Here is a 25114-nt window from a genome sequence, read left to right on the forward strand (position 1 = left end):
TGTAATATTAGTTATGAACTATGAATTTCCCAATTCATACAGATTTATAATAGCTTTCATTAAAATATTTTTAGTTCTATTAATTTTCTGTACAGATTTCATTATTTAATAATGAGGTAAAATAGCTATAATATCTTTAGTTTTACCTTTTACTAATGAAGTTTATGAACCCCTCCAATCTTGGAAGTTTGATAAACATGATCCATGATATCCCTATGTTATAGCCTAATAGACTCAGAATGTTCTATAGTTAAGTAGGATGGAAAGAGTTATGACTCAATCCGATGTTTGATTCACAGACAATGTGATGCCACCTAGGCATAAACCCTAAGGATTTCTAATTGTGAATTTGAAAACAAAACAGATCGCATCACTGGGAGGGACCTCATAGATCATGTAGTCAAACCCCCTCATGTTACCGGTGAGAAAACTGAGATACATGAGAGAGTCGCCAGCCTGCCACAGGTCACAAAATCAGCTGACAGCAAAGCTAAGATCAGAGCCCCATCTCCTCATTCCCAAGTGAGGACTGTTTCCAATATGCCACATTACCTCCCCCAGCAAGATGCCTCCCACGGGGCATTGCTTCTTGAAGATGAAGTATATTAAATTCACATTTGGCTGCTAATCATTTTCTCAGCAGCTCTATGGTATTTCATTAACTTCTGCATGTAACACCCTGGCCTTTCACCTGTATTAAGTTGAGCTCATTAAACTTGAGGCCAGTAATAAACAGGACCAAACTAATTCAGATATGTTGCTTGGTATGTGTTCAGCATTTTTTTAATGGTTTCTACTGTGTGAAATATTTTCCCTTCACAATTTGTGGAATAAGAAAAACAGGAAGCATCGATTTCAGGGAATGGAGTGTGTAAGTGTTATGCTTCTTTATGTAAATAAAAAGTATATTAAACACCTACCTTATACAAAACTTTGTAAGGACTACAAAGAAATATGAGTGACAGCAGAGCACAGAATCTCCCATCAGGCAGATTTGGATTTGAATCCTGGCTCTGCCATTTATTAATGGTCAGAATTGTAGCAAGTTTCTTAGTCTTTCTGCCCCTCAGTGTTGTTGTGTATAAATGGATACTAGAATACCCACCTCATGGGTATTCTTTATCTTCTTGGCAATAAGGAAGAGATAATGTACTCATGTGCTTTGCAAAGTGTCTGGTATATAGCCATGATCAGTTAATAAGCTGATGAAGGTGATGATGATGGTGCAATTCCTTCCATCTCCCTTGCTAAATTTGTAATCCCCTCTCAGCTATTTTTGAGGAACTTGATTTTCCCCGTGTCTCCTCCCCTACCTCGTCATCTCTACAAAATACAAGCAAAGGTTCTTTAGAGTGCAAGGAAAGTAAAACTAAGTCATTTTACCCTTCCCAGGTCGTCCAGCAACACTGCTTTATGTTCCTTTTGACTAAGAAGTAACTCTTTGGCAGCCCATAGACTATGCAGCCCCCAGTTAACAAAGTTCCTATGTAATTTTAAAAGTTAAGAATCTGACTGAGCAGGGGATGGTGATAAAGGAGGTGTCATCTACAGAAAGATGACCAGCAAAGAGATAGAAATAGAAGTCTGTCAGGAAGAATGACAGCATGCAGGAGTTTCAGGGCAGAAGCCATTGTGAGTCACAGTGAGGCAGTCAACAGGCAGTGTGGGAGTGAAGATCAATGTTGGATCTACGGTGTGGGCACAGGTAGTCAGTGTTGGGTCTCTGTTTCCTGGATACTACATGTATTAGAGTTCTCCAGAGAAACAGAGCCAATTCCAATTCCCATAATAGATTCCCTCTTATATATCCATAACCAATAGGTTATATATAGATAACCCATATTCAATTCCCTCATATATCTATATACAGCCTATTGGTTATGTTATTATAGCATGTAATACAGCATATATAACAGGTTATAGGTTATATCTGTGTGTAACCCATTGGTTATATATAGGTATATAAAAGGGAATTTAATATGGGAATTGGCTCACATGGTTATGGAGGCCAAGAAGTCCCATGACATGCCATCTGCAAGCTGGAGAACAAGGAAAGCCTGTAGTGTAATTCAGTCTGACTCTGAAGGCCTAAAAACTGGGGGAGCCAATGGCGTACTTAACTCTATGCCTGAATCTGCAGGCCTCAGGACTGGGAGGTGAGGGGGGCAGCAGGTGGTAGAGGAGATGACTGGGCGAGTGGTATAAATCCTAGAGTCCAAAGGCCCCAGAACCTAGAGCTCTAATATCCAAGAGCGTGTGAAGATGGATGTGCTAGCTCTCACTCCAGAAGAAAGAAATAATTTGCCTTTCCTCCACCTTTCTGTTCTTTGCAGGCCATCAACCAGTTGGAGGATGCCCACCCACATTTTCTTTACTCAGGGCATATTTTCTTTACTTGATCTACTGATCTGAATGCTAATCGCTTCTGGAAACGCCCTGACAAACACACCCACAAATAATGTTTTACCAGCTCCCTGGGCATCATCTTTTAACCCAGTCAAGATGATTCATAAAATTAACCATTACACCGTAGAACCTTTTTAAATTTTCTACTATAACAGCTTTGAAAATACTGATAACCTGGCCGGGCGTGGTGGTTCATGCCTGTAATCCCAGCACTTTGGGAGGCTGAGGTGGGTGGATCACCTGAGGTCAGGAGTTCGAGACCAGCCTGGCCAACATGGTGAAACCCCACCTCTACTAAAAATACAAAAATTAGCTAGGTGGGGTGGCGCATACCTGTAATCCCAGCTACTTGGGAGGCTGAGGCACGAGAATCACTTGAACCAGGGAAGTGGAGGTTGCAGTAAGCGGAGATCATGCCACTGCACTCCAGCCTGGGCAACAGAGTGAGACTCGGTCTCAAAAAAAAAAAAAAAAAAAAAAGGGAAATAATGATAAACTTAGAACTCATCTAGTTCACTTTTCTACCACTACCAGAATCCCATCTCCAACATTCTGGATCATTCTCCCTTTCTGCTACCACCATCATCCCACAGTCCACCCTTCTGCCACTATGAGGATCTGGTCACACATTTTCAAATATCTGGTGTTCCCATATACCCTAAAGAATAAAATCCAAACACTGTGCCCAAAATTCAGAGCCCTATCTATAGATATTCCAGCTTAGTCCCCCACTATCTCCCTGTCACTTAGTATATTTTAGCCGTATAAGGGTAAGCTCATCTTATAGTTTCTTCACTTCATTCCCTTACTTCTCTTCTCCTCCTACAACTCGACACTGTTTTCCCCTTTCAGAATTTTTCAGCATAGTTTAAATTCCTCCTTCACTGTAAAGATTGTATTAACCTCTGAGTTGGAATTAATTGCTCATTGGATCTGGGTTACATCAGATTGTGCATGTCGTCCTCTACTTATCTTATTTCTCCTTACAATGAAGTATGTAAGCCAGATGTCAGCTGACTTCATCCAGTCCTGTCCTTCTGGAGATTGCTACAAAATCCCCAGAGATTCTGTTCTCTAGATTACTTCTGGCTATAAATTCCAGCTATCATTAAATTCTGAATCTCCCTCAAATCTCCCTCCTGTTGGTTTCTATTCTTTTCAGCTATATGCCAACCCAACCATGAAACTCAACCCTGTTTCCCCGATTTTCTTCCAAATTTCTCACCAAGGCATGTAAGTGTGTAGCAGATGTTCTTAGATAGAGGCTATGGAGGAGGATTTAGATTGGAGCAATGCAAACATCTTAAAATTCAATAGTGACTCTCCCTGTTTATAAAAGTCCTTCAGCCTCATAACAATAGGCTTTGCTCCCTCTCTCTTGCCCTCTCTTTTCACACTTTCTTTTACCCTCTCCTCTCTTTTCTATTCCCCCTCTCCTTCAGAATTCTACATTTCTCCATGCATAATGGTTGGACCATCTCTTTGTTCTGGTTTCTCCTAAAACATGCCATCAATACCACATTTCCTAAATCCCAACCTAGAGGTATTTCTTGAAAAATCCTCACTTTAAAAAGTCTCTTTACAGTTTGTAAAGAGATACCTGATGTGAGTTATTTAAATTGTTTCAATATTAAAATAATAATTTCCTTATCTCAGTTCCTTTGAATCTGACTCAATCATTTTCATAAGGCTAAGAACTGCTTTTGGAAGGAACAGCCTCCTGGTCCTCTTTGTGGCCTAGACTCCAGCACCTGCACAGCACTTAGCAGAAGCAAGCCTTATTTCCATCATCCTTTGCTAGCATTCCATGAATGTTAGATTTTCTTCTCTTGATTGACATTATTCCTAATTCATGATCTGACTTCATCACTTCACAACATCATGCGCTCTGCCTGCTTTTCACAGGGGAAGTGCCTCACCCTCTTGTAGCTTATGAACGATGGAGCAGAGGGTTAGCAGTCCATTGGCTCCCTGGTGCCTTTTCCAAATTGTCACCCTTCTCCCTCTGCTGTTTCTTCCACCTGGAGGATTCTCTTCCCCTTTCCTGACCTCACGCCTCCACCTGCACCACTTGCCATCCTGCCTTCACCTTATCCTTCAGGGTTTAGCTCGGATGACACCTCTTCTAGAAAATCTCTGACCCCTCCGCCTGGGTTAGATACACATTGTCACTGCTCATATAACAGTTTGTGTCACTTCTGCCACAGCCCTTGTCACAGGGTATTGCAATTGTTATTAATATAGGCTCTTTAAGGTCACACACTATCCTTTCTGTATAAATTTCAAGTGTCTGGCTCCTTATAAATGTTTTCTGAATGTATGAAACACAGCTTTTCTGTACGTATGATTTTTTTACTTCATGTCATATTTAAAAACCTATTTATATACTTTAATTTGCTTCTGAAAGTAATTGTTTGGGATTGTTTGACAATTCAAACAACCAGAAAGGTTTTGTAAATATATTCAAGATATTCATTCATTCATGTATTCATTCATTCATTAAGCTCTGAAACATTATATTCAGCACCTATTATGTGCTGGATCAAAGCTGCCTGTCTAGGATCTCAAGCTGGGCAGATGGACGCATAAGCTAATGATGATAAGGCAGTGTAGTAGGTGCAGAGATGAAAATATGCCCAGGATATTCTAAACCACTGGGCAGGGAGGGTAATCGGTAAAGGAGATTACTTAGGTGTTGTGAAGACTGAGCTGAAACTAAATAGCTTAATTGGCATGTACTAGGTGAAAAAGACAGGATGGGGTATTCTGGCAGAGGGGAGGCATGAGCAAACATGGAAACACGGAGCACAGTACACAATGCAATAGAAGCAGTTAAGGCTTATGGGAATAAATTGGCAGGCATGCATTTTGCAAATATTATTCTATTTAATGCTTATACCAACATCGTGAGTTTGATACTGTCATTCTCATTTCATTGATAAGGAAAATTAGTGGCAGAATAGTTAAGTAATTGGCTCATAGTCACACAGCTAATGAGTGCAAAACTGATTTTAATGCAAATTTGACTTCTAAATTATTTCCTTAATCACTATGTGAATGTTGACTTTCTACTTTCACTGTGAAACATGAACTATCTCTTTTGACCGATTTAGATATCATACATTTGATCAAAAGTTGTATGCTTATATTTATCAGGTTAAACTAATACTCATATTTTATATCTTTTACATGTCCAATGCCAGTGTCCTGATTTGCATCATTGGCACCACATAGCACTATGGTAACATGTAATATGTTGATGAACTTTCTGTCTCTGTCTTTTTATTGTTTTCCACTGTCCAAATTTGATAATATCATGAAACATTGCGTACTGTGATATCAGTGATTAAGCATTACATGCCAGTTACACATGGGAAAATCTGAGCTTCTGATTCTAAACCATGCTAAAACTTATTTTGAAATAAAAACAGCATCCAATGTAAGTAACTGATTACTTTCATAATTGAAAAGAGGAAAGAAGAAAAGTAATTGAATTCAGAAAGTACAGAACAAAAGAGACACTTCTCATCTCTATCTCCTGTGCTACCTTGAATCATGCTGAGCACACAGAGACTGAAATTAGGGTGAGTTAGAAACTTTACATGGATTACTTTATTTAAACCTCAAAATGGCCATTTTATAGATAATGAAACAGACTCAGAGAACCCATGCTCTCAACCATTATACCACACTGTTCCCATATTTTTGATTTTAGGTGTCCAAGAACTACTTCAATTAGGTTTTTGAGTTTTTAAAGATCAACTCTGAACATTTTTTTTCTTCATTTTTCTCTGCAATTATTGGTTATTTTATTGAGTTCAAACAGTTTTCCAAGGAGTCTGGCGTATTATTCCTTGAGATAACTGAAATAACCAGGTATATTCGACATATAATTCAATCTGACATTAGCCCTTCATGAATAGCAAAATATACTTATAAAATTAATAACAATTATATTTTGTACTGCACTGTATGGAAATTGTTTAGCCTTTAATGTATCACAAGACAGTTCCTGGCCCAGAGTGGATATTAAATGTTGTATTTGTTGAATAAATGTCAAAAGACTGATAAATAATAGAACTATGTCATAGGCAAACATGTCTTTTGGGGAAAAAAAGTCAACTTTTAGATATCCTTTACATGTAACTTATCCTTTAGTCTGTCAGTTGTATACACACACACACACACACACGAAATAGGTATAAAGGAGATAGATAGATAGATAGATAGATAGATAGATAGATAGATAGATAGATAGATTTCAGGTTTATACTGAATGAGATACATATATATACATATATATCTGATACTGAGTGATATATTCTGATATAAGCCTGAAATATTTTCATCTTTCACATATTACAATTTGGATATCCAAGTAATTACTTGTCTTTCTGTTATTGTTTCCAATTAGATAAGAGAGTGTGATTAAGAAAATAGAGTTGATCCATTACAGTACTACAGACTAGTGCTATTAGGCAACTTGCTGCCATTCTCATAAAAATTATGCAATTTAAACTGGAAGATGCGAGTGCTTGCTTCTATTACAAACAAGAACCCTTTTCTACTTCATAATATGCTCAATTACCTTTAGATTGATCCATGAATAAATTATAATCCAAATAGACTTCTTTACTTTAAAGCTTTGCTGGCTTAAGGTATCATTGTTGATTCATTATGTTGTCACTTTTCTATCGGCAATGTAATGCTTTTTATATCTGGATAGAGACAGTTTTAGTGTAAGATACTGTTATCTTTAAATGAGTAGGATTTAGCCTTTCTGGTGAGAACAAATTCATCAATGATGAATCCCTGGAGAAACTATTGAAACAAAAATCACACCATTTCTGAGCTTTGTTCAGTTCATCAGTTACAAAGCAGCTTTTGATAGTCCTAAAGAACTTTTTCCTTTGTTTAAGAAATATAGCATGACGCTCAAAACCTCTCACTTTGAGTTACCGCAGGCTACAACTTTTCTGTAAGAAAATAATGAATGAAGAGGAAAAGCTCCTGCTGCTGGCACTGTCAGGTCCTGCTGCTTCTCCTCCTGCAATAGGAAATCAATTAACTATATGTTCAGGCAGAGATTTGAACTAAATGCTTTATTAATCATCACTGATTGCACACACACACAGTGACCAACTATGCATTCATCTTCACTCTTTCTTAGCTTTGTTTTGCTTGCTTGCTTTTTCCTTTTTTTTTTTTTTTTCCAAGATCAGAACACAAACATATGCCTAAATGTGGTATGTGTAAAGGTGATCGGGTGTTCCTTTGGTGCAGGAGGGAATTGATGTTTTCTGTTTTCAGAAAACTTAATTTTTTAAATGTTCGGTACTCAAATATCCTTAGGACCACTTTAATATATACAACGTATTTTTAAAGCACTTAAATTTTCAAACTAATAAGGAAAGCAAAATGTCTACGGCAGCCTTGAAGTTTTGGAAGCTGGTACTGTGCCATAGTCTCTGAGAGCTCCACGTAGCAGTGAGGAATTAAACAAAAATGAACCCAATTTGATTTGGAGATTCTTGGTGGAAGGTTGAAGGAGCAGTCACTGATATTTGGTATTTTTTTGCTTTCAATTAAAAAAAATTGGCAAGTTTTCCTTTTAGTCCATTAATTCTTCTAACAAATGCACAAAGAAAATCCTGTAGGAATCTTTATGTTAAATTGAGATTCTCTCTTTAGGACTAATTATAAAACCAATTAGCACATTAGAAACTTAGCATGTTAGCCAGGGGAAGGCTGTGTAACATAATTTATGTATGGCAAATGTGGTCAATCATTGCAAAAAATGACAGAAAGTGTCAGGCTGTTGGATATTTACACAGGCTGTATTATATTCAGCATCAAAAGATTTTCAAATATTTATTGTTGTTATTACCATTGTTGAAACAATTTGAAATCATTATGGTTTAAATTTAACTCCATTCATTGTCTGCATTTGGATAAAGAATAATCTAAATGAAAAAAAAAAATGCTATCCTCTGATGTACACTTAAAGGAAGATAGATTTGAAAGTTCCAAGAATGATTTATTTTGAATGGCCTTTACAAAACTCTTAGGTGACATTAGACGATGTTGAGTAAGGTAAAGCCCAAACAGAGAATCATGTAAACCCCAACAGGGAAAATAATGGTTCTGATTTTCATGGAGCCTGCTAACATGAGGCATCTGCTAGAACCAGAGGTCATATGTTTCAACACGTAACCATTCTTGATGGTCTTTGAGTATATGAGATTAGGATTGAGATGGCCTTGAGGTATAAGAGAAACACGCAGGAGATGACATTCTGAAGATTTATATCATGTGGACATGTGCTCACCACTTTATGTGATGTTTTCTAGACCCCAAAGGCATGTCTTTGGCACCAAGTGTAATCCCTAACACCTCATATGCCCCAAGAAAAAGCCACTTCATAAAAGGACATTTCAAAAAAGCATTGTCTTTTCTATATTAAGGATGCTTATATATGTGATAAGGAGGACTTGTCTTATACTCTTATTTATTTTATGCTTTTAGCAAGTCAGTATCACTTGTTTTATAGCAAAATAGATACAAAATACTATCTCCCTCCATATCATTTCATAGTACTGCAACCATTAAATATTACAATTTAGGAAAGCATTAAGGTATAGAGATGAAGTACTCAGTTCTAGTCTAATTGTATATAAATTAATTTGGCATTCATAACATTGTTCCCATTTACTTGACTTGTTGACATCATTATAATGAATTGATAATGGAAGTAACAATCTTAGATATTTCCACATAAATATGTTCTTCACTAATATAAACTACAGTTGCAGTTTGCACTTCAGCTTAATTGGAACATGGTTTAAGTTTAGCTTACCTACTCTACTGAGGTCTCTAGAGGACCAGAGAACTCATTTTCCTCGGGCGCTATGCAAGATGAAATGTGGAGGCCAGTGTTTTGAAACAAGTGTGATTTTTCACCAAAATACTTGCTAGGTCAGAGATCAGGGTGACCTTGGAGTGCTGTAGTTTTCCAAACCTCCATCAGCTAGATAAATGGGCTTTATTCTGTAGGAGAGAGAGTGTATTTTTGCAGTCTTATGAAAAAGACCTAGCAATTCCAGGTTACAGGCCGACACAAAACATTTGGAATTCAGTGATGTCTATCACCAGCAGTATGTGTCAGTAAAAGTGAAGATCAAAGGTTCTAGAAGAGGGGAAGGACAAAGTGAAGAGAAAATAATTGTGGGATAATGAATGGTATGAGGGCATTTTCGTGTTAACTTGAAACCACTTAGCATTTTTCCATGACGCCCAGGTATCTTTCTAAATGAACTTTGTAAAGTACAATTGAATAACCTTGAAATTTAAAGCTCCGTGATGTCATTTTGAATACTGATGGAGTTTGTTTAAGCACTGTAATATTTCCTCTCCTTTTCATTTCTGTTTTTGCCTCCATGCAAAATAAAATTTATTTTCTGTATAGAGAAATCAATATTTTTACCATTTTGTTTTTCAGCTATTCCAGTAAATTGCAATCAACATTAGTTACAATCTTTAAAGAGATGTAGTAAGAATTTGAACACAATAAAATAGAGATCCAGATGAGAACTTTGGCAAAGTACCTTTGCTATTGACAAAAGCATTTGTCAGGGACTACAACTGTGTCTATATCATGCTAAAAACCTGATGAAGGGGAAAAAAGCATCAATAGATTTCACCTTCTGTCTATATAAACCAAACAAATGGTTTAACTAATAGCTATTGTTTTAAGTGAATGGGTTTGGTTTGCCATTGTGAACTTTTTTCCATTTAGAAATGTATTTTAATTAACATTTGTATATGTAATACACAAATATTTGGTAAAAGTATTGTACTGTTGTGTTCTTTTTAATAATTAATGGAACCTGATACCTAGAAGACTAGTGGTCCAAAACAATGAGTGAAAACCTAGTTACAGTATACATGAAATAATCCCTAGACACACATTTGTTTGTTGATAATATTTATATGTTTATATCTTCCCATTTTTCTCTTCTCTGAGCTAACATGCTTTCTTATTTGTGTGTTTTCCTTTTAGAAACTGCCAAGTTTTGGACCTTATCTTGAACAGCGCAAGAAAATCATAGCAGAAAACAAGATTAGACTGAAAGAACAAAATGCAGCTTTTTCACCACTTAAGAGAAACTGTTTTATCCCCAAATGGCCTGTTCCTACCGTCAAGGTAAAAATTATGCCAACTATATAAGTATACCTACTTTACTATACAAATATAGCTAAAATGTTTATTTACTGCTTAAATGTATCACTAATTTGGCTTTAGAAATACAATGAAAGTTTTTTTTTTTAAATCTGTCCATGGTGAAAACTGCATTTAAATTATAAAATAATCCTTTTTATTTGCATATTTTATACTTTCTAGAACACTGTCAAGCATGCCTTTCTTGAAAAATTTTATATACATTAAATGTGTCAGGAGATATTAAGATGAAATTCCTTGTTTTCTTATGGGCATTTAAAAATTATTTTAATCTATAATTAACTCCAACAATCTTATGTTAGTCATGTATGTAGCACAACTCAGTTATCAATAAGCACATCAATATCAGTGTGATCCCTTGAAAGTTTTGGGAAAACATTCTCTGGTTTGGCCTCTGGAAAGCCTGGACATTTATTTGGTTCTCAGGAGATTATTTTCTGGTAATAACAAAAATTATAATTAAGATGGGATTATGAGTATATGTTACCTTTCTTGACTTTTTTCCTTAAACTTTTCATTTTGACAGAAATGTAGATTCACATGTAGTTGTAAGAAATAATACAGAGAGGTCTTGTGTACCCTTTATCCAGTTTCACCTACGGTAACATGTTGCAAAACTGTAGTATGATATCACAACCAGCATATTGACACAGACACAATTTACCAATCCTATTCAAGTTTTTCCAGTTTTACTTCTATGTGTGTGTTGCATATAGTTCTGTACAATTTTGTCATATATGTAGGTTCATGTATCCACCACCACAGTCAAGATACAAAACAGTCCCATCACCACCAGGATGCCTCAGGTAGCCCTTTTGTAACCACACCTTCTTTTTTTCTGCCCCTCTTCAAGACAGTATTGTTTCCAGGCAGTCATAATGAGAAAAAAAGGAGGTGTTATTGGATGGCATTCTCTCTGAAATCATCATCACTAAAATGTACTTTGCAGTTACTGAAATTCATTCTTCTGTATTTGATGACACTCTACTCCTACATTGCCATTTTCTGTTTGAAACATCAGCTGAAAAGCTTGCTTTTATGTGCTCGCAAGTAGACCTCACTGAAATTCATCTTTAGCAGTCAACTGGAGATTGGAACCCTTAAAAATTCCCTCTACCTATGAAGAAAAAAAAAAATGTGTCTCATGCTAAATACAGTGGAGTTTAGACTCAGTGTTCCAAGCAATACAGAGTTCTGCAAGGGCAAAGGGAGTGGCTGACCACAAAGTGTACCAACACTTCAATGCCATCATTCTAAATAAAATGAACATTTGGGACTTGTAACAGCATAAAAGCCCCAAATCATCTCTTGAGTTCATGTGAAATTATTTTTGTGCTACTGAAAGTATGAACTGAACAAACTGAACACTGATGGAATGTGAAGGCCAGAACCTACAACCCTTCATGAGCCTTTTTCCCCCATCTGTGGCTATGACTACTATATGATTTGGAGATACAGTGTGTCTGGAGTTGGTTCCTGCCCGTGGGTTCATGGTCTCGCTGACCTCAAGAATGAAGCTGCGGACCTTCGTGGTGAGTGTTATAGCTCTTAAAGGTGGCACGGACCCAAAGAGTGAGCAACAGCAAGATTTATTCTGAAGAGCAAAAGAACAAAGCTTCCACAGCATGGAAGGGGACCCGAGCAGGTTGCCACAGCTGGCTGGAGTGGCCAGCTTTTATTCCCTTATTGTCCCCTCCCGTGTTCTGTTTTTGTCCTATCAGAGTGCTGTTTTTTCTTTTCTTTTTTTTTTTTTTTTTTTTTGGAGACGGAGTCTCGCTCTGTCGCCCAGGCTGGAGTGCAGTGGCCAGATCTCAGCTCACTGCAAGCTCCGCCTCCCGGGTTCCCGCCATTCTCCTGCCTCAGCCTCCCGAGTAGCTGGGACCACAGGTGCCGCCACCTCGCCGGGCTAATTTTTTGTGTTTTTAGTAGGGACGGGGTTTCGCCGTGTTAGCCAGGATGGTCTCGATCTCCTGACCTTGTGATCCGCCCGTCTCGGCCTCCCAAAGTGCTGGGATTACAGGCTTGAGCCACCGCGCCCGGCCCAGAGTGCTGTTTTTTCAATCCTCCCTGCGATTGTCTACTTTTAGGATCCTGCTGATTGGTGCGTTTTACAGAGTGCAGATTGGTGCATTTTACATAGCCCTGATTGGTACATTTTTACAAAGTGCTGATTGGTGCATTTTACAATCCTCTTGTAAGAAAAGTTCTCCAAGTCCCCACTCAACCCAGGAAGTCCTGTTGACTTCAACTCTCAATAGGAATTTTCCCAGCTTTCTCTTCTTAATCAATTTGAATTAAATTTACGATCTCCATCTCTAGGCATCTTTTCCTTAGGTGTAAAAATTTCTGAAGGAAGATATTATTTATATTTGAAATAAAGGAAGTGCAAGATGATTATGAAAGCATTTTGACCTTTTCTAGCCCTCAAATCTTTCAGGGATTATATTTTAAATACTGATAACCTAGACAAAAAACAAAACAGAACAAACAAAAAATCTACTGTGGTTGACTGAAAGCTTGTAGATCATTAATCAAAAAAAAATCAGTCTCCAACTCCCAGCGCGAGCGACACAGAAGACCGGTGATTTCTGCATTTTCAACTGAGGTACTGGGTTCATCTCACTGGGGAGTGCCAGACAATCAGTGCTGGTCAGCTGCTGCAGCCCAACCAGCGAGAGCTGAAGCAGGGCGAGGCATTGCCTCACCTGGGAAGCGCAAGGGGGAAGGGAATCCCTTTTCCTAGCCAGGGGAACTGAGACACACAACACCTGGAAAATCGGGTAACTCCCACCCCAATACTGCGCTTTAAGCAAACAGGCACACCAGGAGATCATATCCCACACCTGGCCGGGAGGGTCCCACACCCACGGAGCCTCCCTCATTGCTAGCACAGCAGTCTGTGATCTACCGGCAAGGCAGCAGCGAGGCTGGGGGAGGGGTGCCCGCCATTGCTGAGGCTTAAGTAGGTAAACAAAGCTGCTGGGAAGCTCCAACTGGGTGGAGCTCACAGCAGCTCAAGGAAACCTGCCTGTCTCTGTAGACTCCACCTCTGGGGACAGGGCAATAACAAACGCAGCCGAAACCTCTGCAGACGCAAACGACTCTGTCTGACAGCTTTGAAGAGAGCAGTGGATCTCCCAACACGGAGGTTGAGATCTGAGAAGGGACAGACTCCCTGCTCAAGTGGGTCCCTGACCCCTGAGTAGCCTAACTGGGAGACATCCCCCACTAGGGGCAGTCTGACACCCAACACCTCACAGGGTGGAGTACACCCCTGAGAGGAAGCTTCCAAAGCAAGAATCAGACAGGTACACTCGCTGTTCAGAAATATTCTATCTTCTGCAGCCTCTGCTGCTGATACCCAGGCAAACAGGGTCTGGAGTGGACCTCAAGCAATCTCCAACAGACCTACAGCTGAGGGTCCTGACTGTTAGAAGGAAAACTATCAAACAGGAAGGACACCTACACCAAAACCCCATCAGTACATTACCATCATCAAAGACCAGAGGCAGATAAAACCACAAAGATGGGGAAAAAGCAGGGCAGAAAAGCTGGAAATTCAAAAAATAAGAGCGCATCTCCCCCGGCAAAGGAGCGCAGCTCATCGCCAGCAATGGATCAAAGCTGGACGGAGAATGACTTTGACGAGATGAGAGAAGAAGGCTTCAGTCCATCAAATTTCTCAGAGCTAAAGGAGGAATTACGTACCCAGCGCAAAGAAACTAAAAATCTTGAAAAAAAAGTGGAAGAATTGATGGCTAGAGTAATTAATGCAGAGAAGGTCCTAAACGAAATGAAAGAGATGAAAACCATGACACGAGAAATACGTGACAAATGCACAAGCTTCAGTAACTGACTCGATCAACTGGAAGAAAGAGTATCAGCGATTGAGGATCAAATGAATGAAATGAAGTGAGAAGAGAAACCAAAAGAAAAAAGAAGAAAAAGAAATGAACAAAGCCTGCAAGAAGTATGGGATTATGTAAAAAGACCAAATCTACGTCTGATTGGGGTGCCTGAAAGTGAGGGGGAAAATGGAACCAAGTTGGAAAACACTCTTCAGGATATCATCCAGGAGAACTTCCCCAACCTAGTAGGGCAGGCCAACATTCAAATCCAGGAAATACAGAGAACGCCACAAAGATACTCCTCGAGAAGAGCAACTCCAAGACACATAATTGCCAGATTCACCAAAGTTGAAATGAAGGAAAAAATCTTAAGGGCAGCCAGAGAGAAAGGTCGGGTTACCCACAAAGGGAAGCCCATCAGACTAACAGCAGATCTCTCGGCAGAAACTCTCCAAGCCAGAAGAGAGTGGGGGCCAATATTCAACATTCTTAAAGAAAAGAATTTTCAACCCAGAATTTCATATCCAGCCAAACTAAGTTTCATAAGTGAAGGAGAAATAAAATCCTTTACAGATAAGCAAATGCTTAGAGATTTTGTCACCACTAGGCCTGCCTTACAAGAGACCCTGAAGGAAGCACTAAACATCGAAAGGAACAACCGGTACCAGCCATTGCAAAAACATGCCAAAATGTAAAGACCATCGAGGCTAGGAAGAAACTGCATCAACTAACGAGCAAAATAACCAGTTAATATCATAATGGCAGGATCAAGTTCACACATAACAATCTTAACCTTAAATGTAAATGGACTAAATGCTCCAATTAAAAGACACAGACTGGCAAACTGGATAAAGAGTCAAGACCCATCAGTCTGCTGTATTCAGGAGACCCATCTCACACGCAGAGACATACATAGGCTCAAAATAAAGGGATGGAGGAAGATTTACCAAGCAAATGGAGAACAAAAAAAAGCGGGGGTTGCAATACTAGTCTCTGATAAAACAGACTTTAAACCATCAAAGATCAAAAGAGACAAAGAAGGCCATTACATAATGGTAAAGGGATCAATTCAACAGGAAGAGCTAACTATCCTAAATATATATGCACCCAATACAGGAGCACCCAGATTCATCAAGCAAGTCCTTAGAGACTTACAAAGAGACTTAGACTCCCATACAATAATAATGGGAGACTTCAACACTCCACTGTCAACATTAGACAGATCAACGAGACAGAAAGTTAACAAGGATATCCAGGAATTGAACTCATCTCTGCAGCAAGCAGACCTAATAGACATCTATAGAACTCTCCACCCCAAATCAACAGAATATACATTCTTCTCAGCACCACATCGTACTTACTCCAAAATCGACCACGTAATTGGAAGTAAAGCACTCCTCAGCAAATGTACAAGAACAGAAATTATAACAAACTGTCTCTCAGACCACAGTGCAATCAAACTAGAACTCAGGACTAAGAAACTCAATCAAAACCGCTCAACTACATGGAAACTGAACAACCTGCTCCTGAATGACTACTGGGTACATAACGAAATGAAGGCAGAAATAAAGATGTTCTTTGAAACCAATGAGAACAAAGATACAACATACCAGAATCTCTGGGACACATTTAAAGCAGTGTGTAGAGGGAAATTTATAGCACTAAATGCCCACAAGAGAAAGCAGGAAAGATCTAAAATTGACACTCTAACATCGCAATTAAAAGAACTAGAGAAGCAAGAGCAAACACATTCGAAAGCTAGCAGAAGGCAAGAAATAACTAAGATCAGAGCAGAACTGAAGGAGATAGAGACACAAAAAAACCCTCCAAAAAATCAATGAATCCAGGAGTTGGTTTTTTGAAAAGATCAACAAAATTGACAGACCACTAGCAAGACTAATAAAGAAGAAAAGAGAGAAGAATCAAATCGACGCAATTAAAAATGATAAAGGGGATATCACCACCGACCCCACAGAAATACAAAGTACCATCAGAGAATACTATAAACACCTCTACGCAAATAAACTGGAAAATCTAGAAGAAATGGATAATTTCCTGGACACTTACACTCTTCCAAGACTAAACCAGGAAGAAGTTGAATCCCTGAATAGACCAATAGCAGGCTCTGAAATTGAGGCAATAATTAATAGCCTACCAACCAAAAAAAGTCCAGGACCAGATGGATTCACAGCTGAATTCTACCAGAGGTACAAGGAGGAGTTGGTACCATTCCTTCTGAAACGATTCCAATCAATAGAAAAAGAGGGAATCCTCCCTAACTCATTTTATGAGGCCAACATCATCCTGATACCAAAGCCAGGCAGAGACACAACAAAAAAAGAGAATTTTAGACCAATATCCCTGATGAACATCGATGCAAAAATCCTCAATAAAATACTGGCAAACCGGATTCAGCAACACATCAAAAAGCTTATCCACCATGATCAAGTGGGCTTCATCCCTGGGATGCAAGGCTGGTTCAACATTCGCAAATCAATAAACATAATCCAGCATATAAACAGAACCAAAGACAAGAACCACATGATTATCTCAATAGATGCAGAAAAGGCTTTTGACAAAATTCAACAGCCCTTCATGCTAAAAACGCTCAATAAATTCGGTATTGATGGAACGTACCTCAAAATAATAAGAGCTATTTATGACAAACCCACAGCCAATATCATACTGAATGGGCAAAAACTGGAAAAATTCCCTTTGAAAACTGGCACAAGACAGGGATGCCCTCTCTCACCACTCCTATTCAACATAGTGTTGAAAGTTCTGGCTAGGGCAATTAGGCAAGAGAAAGAAATCAAGGGTATTCAGTTAGGAAAAGAAGAAGTCAAATTGTCCCTCTTTGCAGATGACATGATTGTATATTTAGAAAACCCCATTGTCTCAGCCCAAAATCTCCTTAAGCTGATAAGCAACTTCAGCAAAGTCTCAGGATACAAAATTAATGTGCAAAAATCACAAGCATTCTTATACACCAGTAACAGACAAACAGAGAGCCAAATCAGGAATGAACTTCCATTCACAATTGCTTCAAAGAGAATCAAATACCTAGGAATCCAACTGACAAGGGATGTAAAGGACCTCTTCAAGGAGAACTACAAACCACCGCTCAGTGAAATAAAAGAGGACACAAACAAATGGAAGAACATACCATGCTCATGGATAGGAAGAATCAATATCGTGAAAATGGCCATACTGCCCAAGGTAATTTATAGATTCAATGCCATCCCCATCAAGCTACCAATGAGTTTCTTCACAGAATTGGAAAAAACTGCTTTAAAGTTCATATGGAACCAAAAAAGAGCCCGCATCTCCAAGACAATCCTAAGTCAAAAGGACAAAGCTGGAGGCATCACGCTACCTGACTTCAAACTATACTACAAGGCTACAGTAACCAAAACAGCATGGTACTGGTACCAAAACAGAGATATAGACCAATGGAACAGAACAGAGTCCTCAGAAATAATACCACACATCTACAGCCATCTGATCTTTGACAAACCTGAGAGAAACAAGAAATGGGGAAAGGATTCCCTATTTAATAAATGGTGCTGGGAAAATTGGCTAGCCGTAAGTAGAAAGCTGAAACTGGATCCTTTCCTTACTCCTTATACGAAAATTAATTCAAGATGGATTAGAGACTTAAATGTTAGACCTAATACCATAAAAATCCTAGAGGAAAACCTAGGTAGTACCATTCAGGACATAGGCATGGGCAAAGACTTCATGTCTAAAACACCAAAAGCAACGGCAGCAAAAGCCAAAATTGACAAATGGGATCTCATTAAACTAAAGAGCTTCTGCACAGCAAAAGAAACTACCATCAGAGTGAACAGGCAACCTACAGAATGGGAGAAAATTTTTGCAATCTACTCATCTGACAAAGGGCTAATATCCAGAACCTACAAAGAACTCAAACAAATTTACAAGAAAAAAACAAACAACCCCATCAAAAAGTGGGCAAAGGATATGAACAGACATTTCTCAAAAGAAGACATTCATACAGCCAACAGACACATGAAAAAATGCTCATCATCACTGGCCATCAGAGAAATGCAAATCAAAACCACAATGAGATACCATCTCACACCAGTTAGAATGGCGATCATTAAAAAGTCAGGAAACAACAGGTGCTGGAGAGGATGTGGAGAAATAGGAACACTTTTACACTGTTGGTGGGATTGTAAACTAGTTCAACCATTATGGAAAACAGTATGGCGATTCCTCAAGGATCTAGAACTAGATGTACCATATGACCCAGCCATCCCATTACTGGGTATATACCCAAAGGATTATAAATTATGCTGCTATAAAGACACATGCACACGTATGTTTATTGCAGCACTATTCACAATAGCAAAGACTTGGAATCAACCCAAATGTCCATCAGTGACAGATTGGATTAAGAAAATGTGGCACATATACACCATGGAATACTATGCAGCCATAAAAAAGGATGAGTTTGTGTCCTTTGTAGGGACATGGATGCAGCTGGAAACCATCATTCTTAGCAAACTATCACAAGAACAGAAAACCAAACACCGCATGTTCTCACTCATAGGTGGGAACTGAACAATGAGATCACTTGGACTCAGGAAGGGGAACATCACACACCGGGGCCTATCGTGGGGAGGGGGGCGGGGGGAGGGATTGCACTGGGAGTTATACCTGATGTAAATGACGAGTTGATGGGTGCAGCACACCAACATGGCACAAGTATACATATGTAACAAACCTGCACGTTATGCACATGTACCCTACAACTTAAAGTATAATAGTAATAAATAAATTTTAAAAAAAAATCAAACTCAGAATTAAATAAACCAAAGAAATGTGAAGTCTTGGATGTAGATAAAGATTTCAGAAGTATCAAAGAGAGATAAGGCATCTTATTAAAAATAGTGCAAGCTTATGTTCCTCCCCTAAGGTTCTTTACTTTAGAGGTTATCCAGAGTGGAATGTCCTTGGTGTTACATGTTACACAAGCCTCAAGACATTGTAGATACCATCTTACCAGCATCTTAGACCTTATCAGTGTCAACATCTTAATGGGCAGCTGTGGTAGATTTTCTCAATGTCTGGTGGATTTTCCACTACCTTGGCCTTCTCCCCAGAATGTCCACACTCATTCCACCTCTTGTCATTTCTAGGTAGATGCTGTGCCCTGTCAAAAAACAAAATAGTGACTGATAGTGGTGAGGTTTTGGGGGAAGGGAGCATTTTCAGTTTTTATAAATGCAGATATCTCTTTGGAAAATTAGAGATTAAATTTGTTATAGCAACTGTATTATAAATATAAAACTTTGTGTATATATATTTATATTTATATTCTATTATAAAACTGTGTATATGTGTGTATATATATACACATATGCACACACATATATGTACACATATACACACACACAGAAGTTTTAATTTGTGTAATCATCTCTAGCAAAGGCTGATTTTGTGATTTTTGCCCTTTCTTTATTTGCTTAGGTTAGCCTTTTCTACCTTGATAAGATTATATCAATGTTTACCCCATCTAGTTGTTTTAGGATTTTAATGTTTGTATTTTACTTGAATTTCTTTAAAATTGTTTTGCTCTAAAGTATCGGGTACAGTTATAACTTTATTTTTTTTTCCAAATAGACAGTTGTTCCAAGACCTCAATATCTGCATTTTAAAGGGATCCCTTTCGTCTCTCAAATTGTGATTCAGTGATAAAAATGTACCATAAATTGCATCATTTACTTTATATTCAAATTGTCAGCCTCTCAAAATGTTCTAAAACTTTTCAAGGGCAAATCAAAAATGAATTAGATAAGGTTCCAATAAAGATGGTCAATCTCTAGAAAAAAGTTTTATGCCATAAGTAATTATTTGTCCAATAATAAACAATTTTTAAATATTTATAAATGGAAACTTCTAATTAAATTCAAAATTCTGGGTTCTAAACTCCTTATTTAATTAATACCAAAACCTAAGATACCCCTTTTACACTTCTACGAAGCAAAATTCTTTCTTGTCCTGCAGTGTTGATCCTTTACTTTGAAATATGTTTAATATGATTCCTTTTTCCTTCTGATATTAACCTCATGGAAAAGGTAGGGGAAGGTGGGCCTTGAGAAAATCACTGAGTTCAGAGAGCAGCGTGTAGCCTCATGATGGAAACTGAGGAACAGGTTGGGGAAAGTAGAAAAGGATTGAAAGAACATGTTAGTGTCTGTATTCACCTCTCTGCTTCCTTCTCTTTGTAAAATCTTTCTCTATGATAAATCTAAACTTTTCCTACACAATGACTCAACTCTTCTCCATCCCAGACTTATTTTCTGTGCTTCAGACTTGTGTCGCTCTATCTTAGGGTCACCTCCACCTGCGTCGTCTGAACAAAGAACCCAGTAGCCATCATATTTAGAACTAAACTGATTCCCATTCCTTCCAAGCCTGCTCTTCCTCCTGAGTCCTCTGTCTCAATGAACCCCATCTTACCTAACTCAAAAAGCTGCAGTTCAGCCTGGATGTCATCTTATTACTCATCCTATTCACAAGCTAGTCAGCAATGACTATTGTTCTTATCTCTTACATCTCCCTCCTCTTACATTCTTTACATACTGCTGAGGCCTCAGTGTGTTGCTTACGTATTCTTTCCTGGAACTCTTAAAACATTCTATTAACTGTCCTGCTTTCTTTTGTCCTCCTTATCTAATCCATTCTCCAACTATTATGAAGGACTCTTTTAAAAATGCAGGTCTGTTTGTTTTAGCCCTTGCTTAAAATTCTCCCATCATAACCATAGTCCTAAGGTAAGCTCCTTAGCATAACTTTCAGACCAATCACATTTTAGCTTTTCCTGTCCCAAGAAGCAACTTCAATGGAATGATGAAAAGTAGAATCCAGGAGGTGATAATTTGAGGAATGAATGAAGACTGAGACAGTAACAACAAAGTGTGCAGAATACACTTTTGGTAACTTGAGAAAGGTCAGTAAGAAAGGGATAAGAAGAGGAATGGAATAGAGGAAAAGACTGTTTTGTTTATATGAGAATGATCCAGGCTTGCATATGCTTTCATATGTTTGGAAGAGAGTAGCTGAAGCTGCCAGAAAGGGCATGATTAAGGAAACTACATCTTTGGCAAGCAGAGAGGGAAAGGAGTCTAAACAATATATTAAGATATCTTGCATAAGAGGAGAGACGTGTCATAAAGCTGAATTTGGACTTCCCAGTGTCATTTTAGCAAGCAGACATATTTAAAGAAAGTGACCATAAAAATGTCTTCAGAAACTATTGCCCTCATTGAAATACAAAGCAAAGTTTGTAAAATTTTAGCAGATTATATTTATGGTGAAGGAATTTCCTGAATTAGGCATGGGATTACTCTGTCACACTGCCTAGGTTCAAACTATGGCATTGCCATTTCATAGCTGTGTGAACTTGCCTCAGCTAACTAATCTGTGAAATGGAAATAATAAAAGTATCTGCCTCATAGAGTTATAAATTAGATGATGTGTGAAGTGCTTTTAGCATGGTGCCTGCACCAAATATGTCCTAAATAAATGTTACTATTAGCTATAATATTTGAAATGAATAGGTTGAAAGAAATCCATGTTAAGATGACTGTTCATTTCCATTTTGTCCAATAAAATGAACTGAAGAATGAAAATAGAAATACATAAAGCTCTGGAGGCCAACGAAGTTGGAAGGTTTGAAGAAGCTTATATATTTTTTAGGAAATCTTTATTGCATACCTGCCATGAGATAAGCAATGCACCAGGAATTGAGCATCTGCAGGGCAATAAATAAAACATACACAACTTCTGTCCTCATAAAACATACAGAATATAGAGAGATAGATATTAAAGAATCACACTAACAAGATAAAATTATTTTTTTATATGAGCTACATAGAAATGATGCAAGATATATAGAATCTGTTTTCATAGTGAGACCTAATTTAGATTGAAGGGGCCAATGAAAGCCTCCTTGAGGAAGTGACATTTAAGGAGCCCTACAGACTAGGTAGAGATTAGAAGGAAATGGGGAACTGAGAGTATTTCAGATATGCCATAATGGGGTCATGGATTTGGTAATTGGCCATGGTAATGGAAACAGAGATGAAATTAATAAAGTGTTATTAATTCTTCCTCCAAGAGTCAGTGATTCTCATTATATTAGGCATAGGTATAGTAAACAGCTGATAATAAGAGGACTAATATGTCCAGCTTTTTTATAGTTCTGCTGAGATAAGAAAAATAAAAGATAATGAGTTAGGGTTTAATGTTAGTGTTTTAGGTTGAGGGGGTTTTGGGGTGTAGCATGAAAAACTTAGATTTGAGTGTATTGAAATTGATAAACTCAAAGGAATTATGGGCCTATGCTGGAGGATATAAAGGAGAAAGAACTGACATTTCCAACGCCCACTGTGTTCCAGACCCAAGATAGAAACTACACATGTATTTTCTTATTTCTTACTTAACCTAATACTCTGTGAAGGAGTAGGGAGTTCTGGAGGAACAAATCTGAAGAAGCGATCAAAGAAAGAGAAGGATAACCAAAATAAAATGATAGTGTAGAAGAAATCCAAAAAGGAAGTCTTAAGAATAGGAAAGTGGTCCACAAGATCAGAAAGCACTGATGGTTTTACCAATACTTTGTGTTGTTTCATTTTGTCTCACATATGCAATCAATGAAATTCCACCTCTAGTTGGCAACGGTTGTCAAATTCATCCATGTATGTTTCTTCATTTATCCAATAATCTTTAATGTGCAACCACTATGTTCCAGTACTGTAACAGTCACTGGCACAATCCAGTAGTGAAAATCCCAGCTCTCATGCAGCTCACAATTTAGGAGGGAGGAACAGACAATGACAAATAAACAAATGAATACATAATATGTCAGATGGTGACAAGTGTAATGGAGAAAATAGAACAAGCTTAGGAGAATACAAATTACTAGAGAGACTGGCCAGGGAACACCTGCCTATTTAATGGCATATGGACAAACACCTAAAAAAGTGAGGGAATGAATGATGTGGGTATCCGGGGGGAAAACATTCCATTCAGAATGAACAGAAAGTGCAAAGACCCTGAAATAGCAAAGTCCTTGGCAGGAAACCAGTAAGGCTTTTAGAAAGGAAGACTGATATGATCTGGCTTATTTTTGCAAAGGATCTTTCTGGCTGCAGTGTTGATACAGTATGCTAGAGGGACAAGGGCAGAAACAAGCAGACCAGTTAGAAGCTATTGTAACAATCCAGGCAAGGGACTGACAGGAGGGAAAATATATACTGGATAATGTCAGAAGGCCTCAACTCCATTGTTTTAAATGAAAAGATGTGTGTGAAAGTATTATACACAGCACAGCTCTATTCAAATGCTAGGAGCCACAGTTATTGTCATTTTTATACAAGTCCTTGCCCTTTTGCCCATTATTTCAGACCCCATCTGGATGATGTGGCTGTGTGGTTTTTCAGTTCACGTTGATATTAACGGCCACATTCCCTTTAAGAGTCATTTTCTGTCTGCACATGCATCAGACATTGCTTCTTGTCCTTTTATTGTGGTGGTGGTTGCTGTTTTTTAGCACACACCCAGGCACGCCATGTAATTGCTGCTACACGATTACTTCAGTGTTTCCCCTAGAGTGTTTCTTCTTTCTTGACATACCATTTTTCCTACTTCCCTTTTTCCTGGAGGACCTGGGTTATCTGTTTTCATGCTTTATATTTTCTCTGTCCACCCATCTGTTTATTTTAGCTTGTTTCTTCCCTCCTCTCTGCTGGCCTCTTTATAGATTCCTCTGTTCGATAGTTTAAACTCCATGACACTGCTTTGTTTATCCTCTCAGCTTCCGCAGTACATTATTCCCCATCTGCTGTAGAAAGAACCCCAGTGTCCCACAAAGTTAGCTAAGCCCCTCTTGTCTGAACAAGTTTTTCAGTCGTGCATTCAAGTTTCTAATCTACCCCGTCTTCCCTGGTTAGGAATGCAACAATAATATTTCTAAGCAAGCTATGCTCAGTAGATCTCATCTTTTGTTCTTTTTTCTTTTCAAATGCCTGCTCTGACTTAACGTTCTGTTTCTTCAGAGGTAGGCAGTTTCACTATCAGTCCATTGCAAGTATGTGTTTAGTATTTGCTATGTGACCAGCAATGTGCTAAGGACTGCAGGAGATTCAAAAAACAGACACTGCATGGTCCAAGGCTCAGGGATGTTTGCAATTTCGATGGAGATGTAGTGCTAACATATATTTATTATGCACTTGCTGCAATCCAGAAATTGTGCTAGAAACTAGGAATACAACGTGAATTTTAAAAAGAAAGACGTCTATCCTTATGGAGCTCATAGTCTAGCAAGGGAGAAAGACACATGTTAAAAAAATTATTTACAGTTCAATCAAATATGTACAAAATGCTCTGGGAAAACAGAGGAGTGAAAGGGATTAGTTCTGCCTCGGGTAATTATGGAAAGCTTCACAGAGATGGTGATATTTAAAGTGGAGTTTAATAAATTAGTGTTAATTAAGCAGAGAATTAATAATAAAAGCTAATATTTATTGAGTACTTATGAGGTTTCAAGCATTGCTACGTGCTTGCGAATTAGCTCATTTAATCCTCACAA

The 25114-nt window shown here is 38.2% G+C and overlaps 1 protein-coding gene across 4 annotated transcripts in view; it reads left to right on the top strand.

The window, feature by feature from the left end:
* DPYD (dihydropyrimidine dehydrogenase) overlaps positions 1 to 25114 on the top strand; it is an 860002-nt gene that overhangs the window by 822203 nt on the left and 12685 nt on the right. For all 4 annotated transcript variants that reach the window (XM_077987630.1, XM_015145562.3, XM_077987644.1 and 1 more), the window contains one exon: positions 10466 to 10609. In XM_077987630.1, the coding sequence (XP_077843756.1) occupies positions 10466 to 10609 (144 nt within the window). The remainder of the gene's footprint in view (positions 1 to 10465; positions 10610 to 25114) is intronic.

This window comes from Macaca mulatta, chromosome 1 (genome assembly GCF_049350105.2).
Source record: "Macaca mulatta isolate MMU2019108-1 chromosome 1, T2T-MMU8v2.0, whole genome shotgun sequence".
NCBI classification, from domain to species: Eukaryota; Metazoa; Chordata; class Mammalia; order Primates; family Cercopithecidae; genus Macaca; species Macaca mulatta.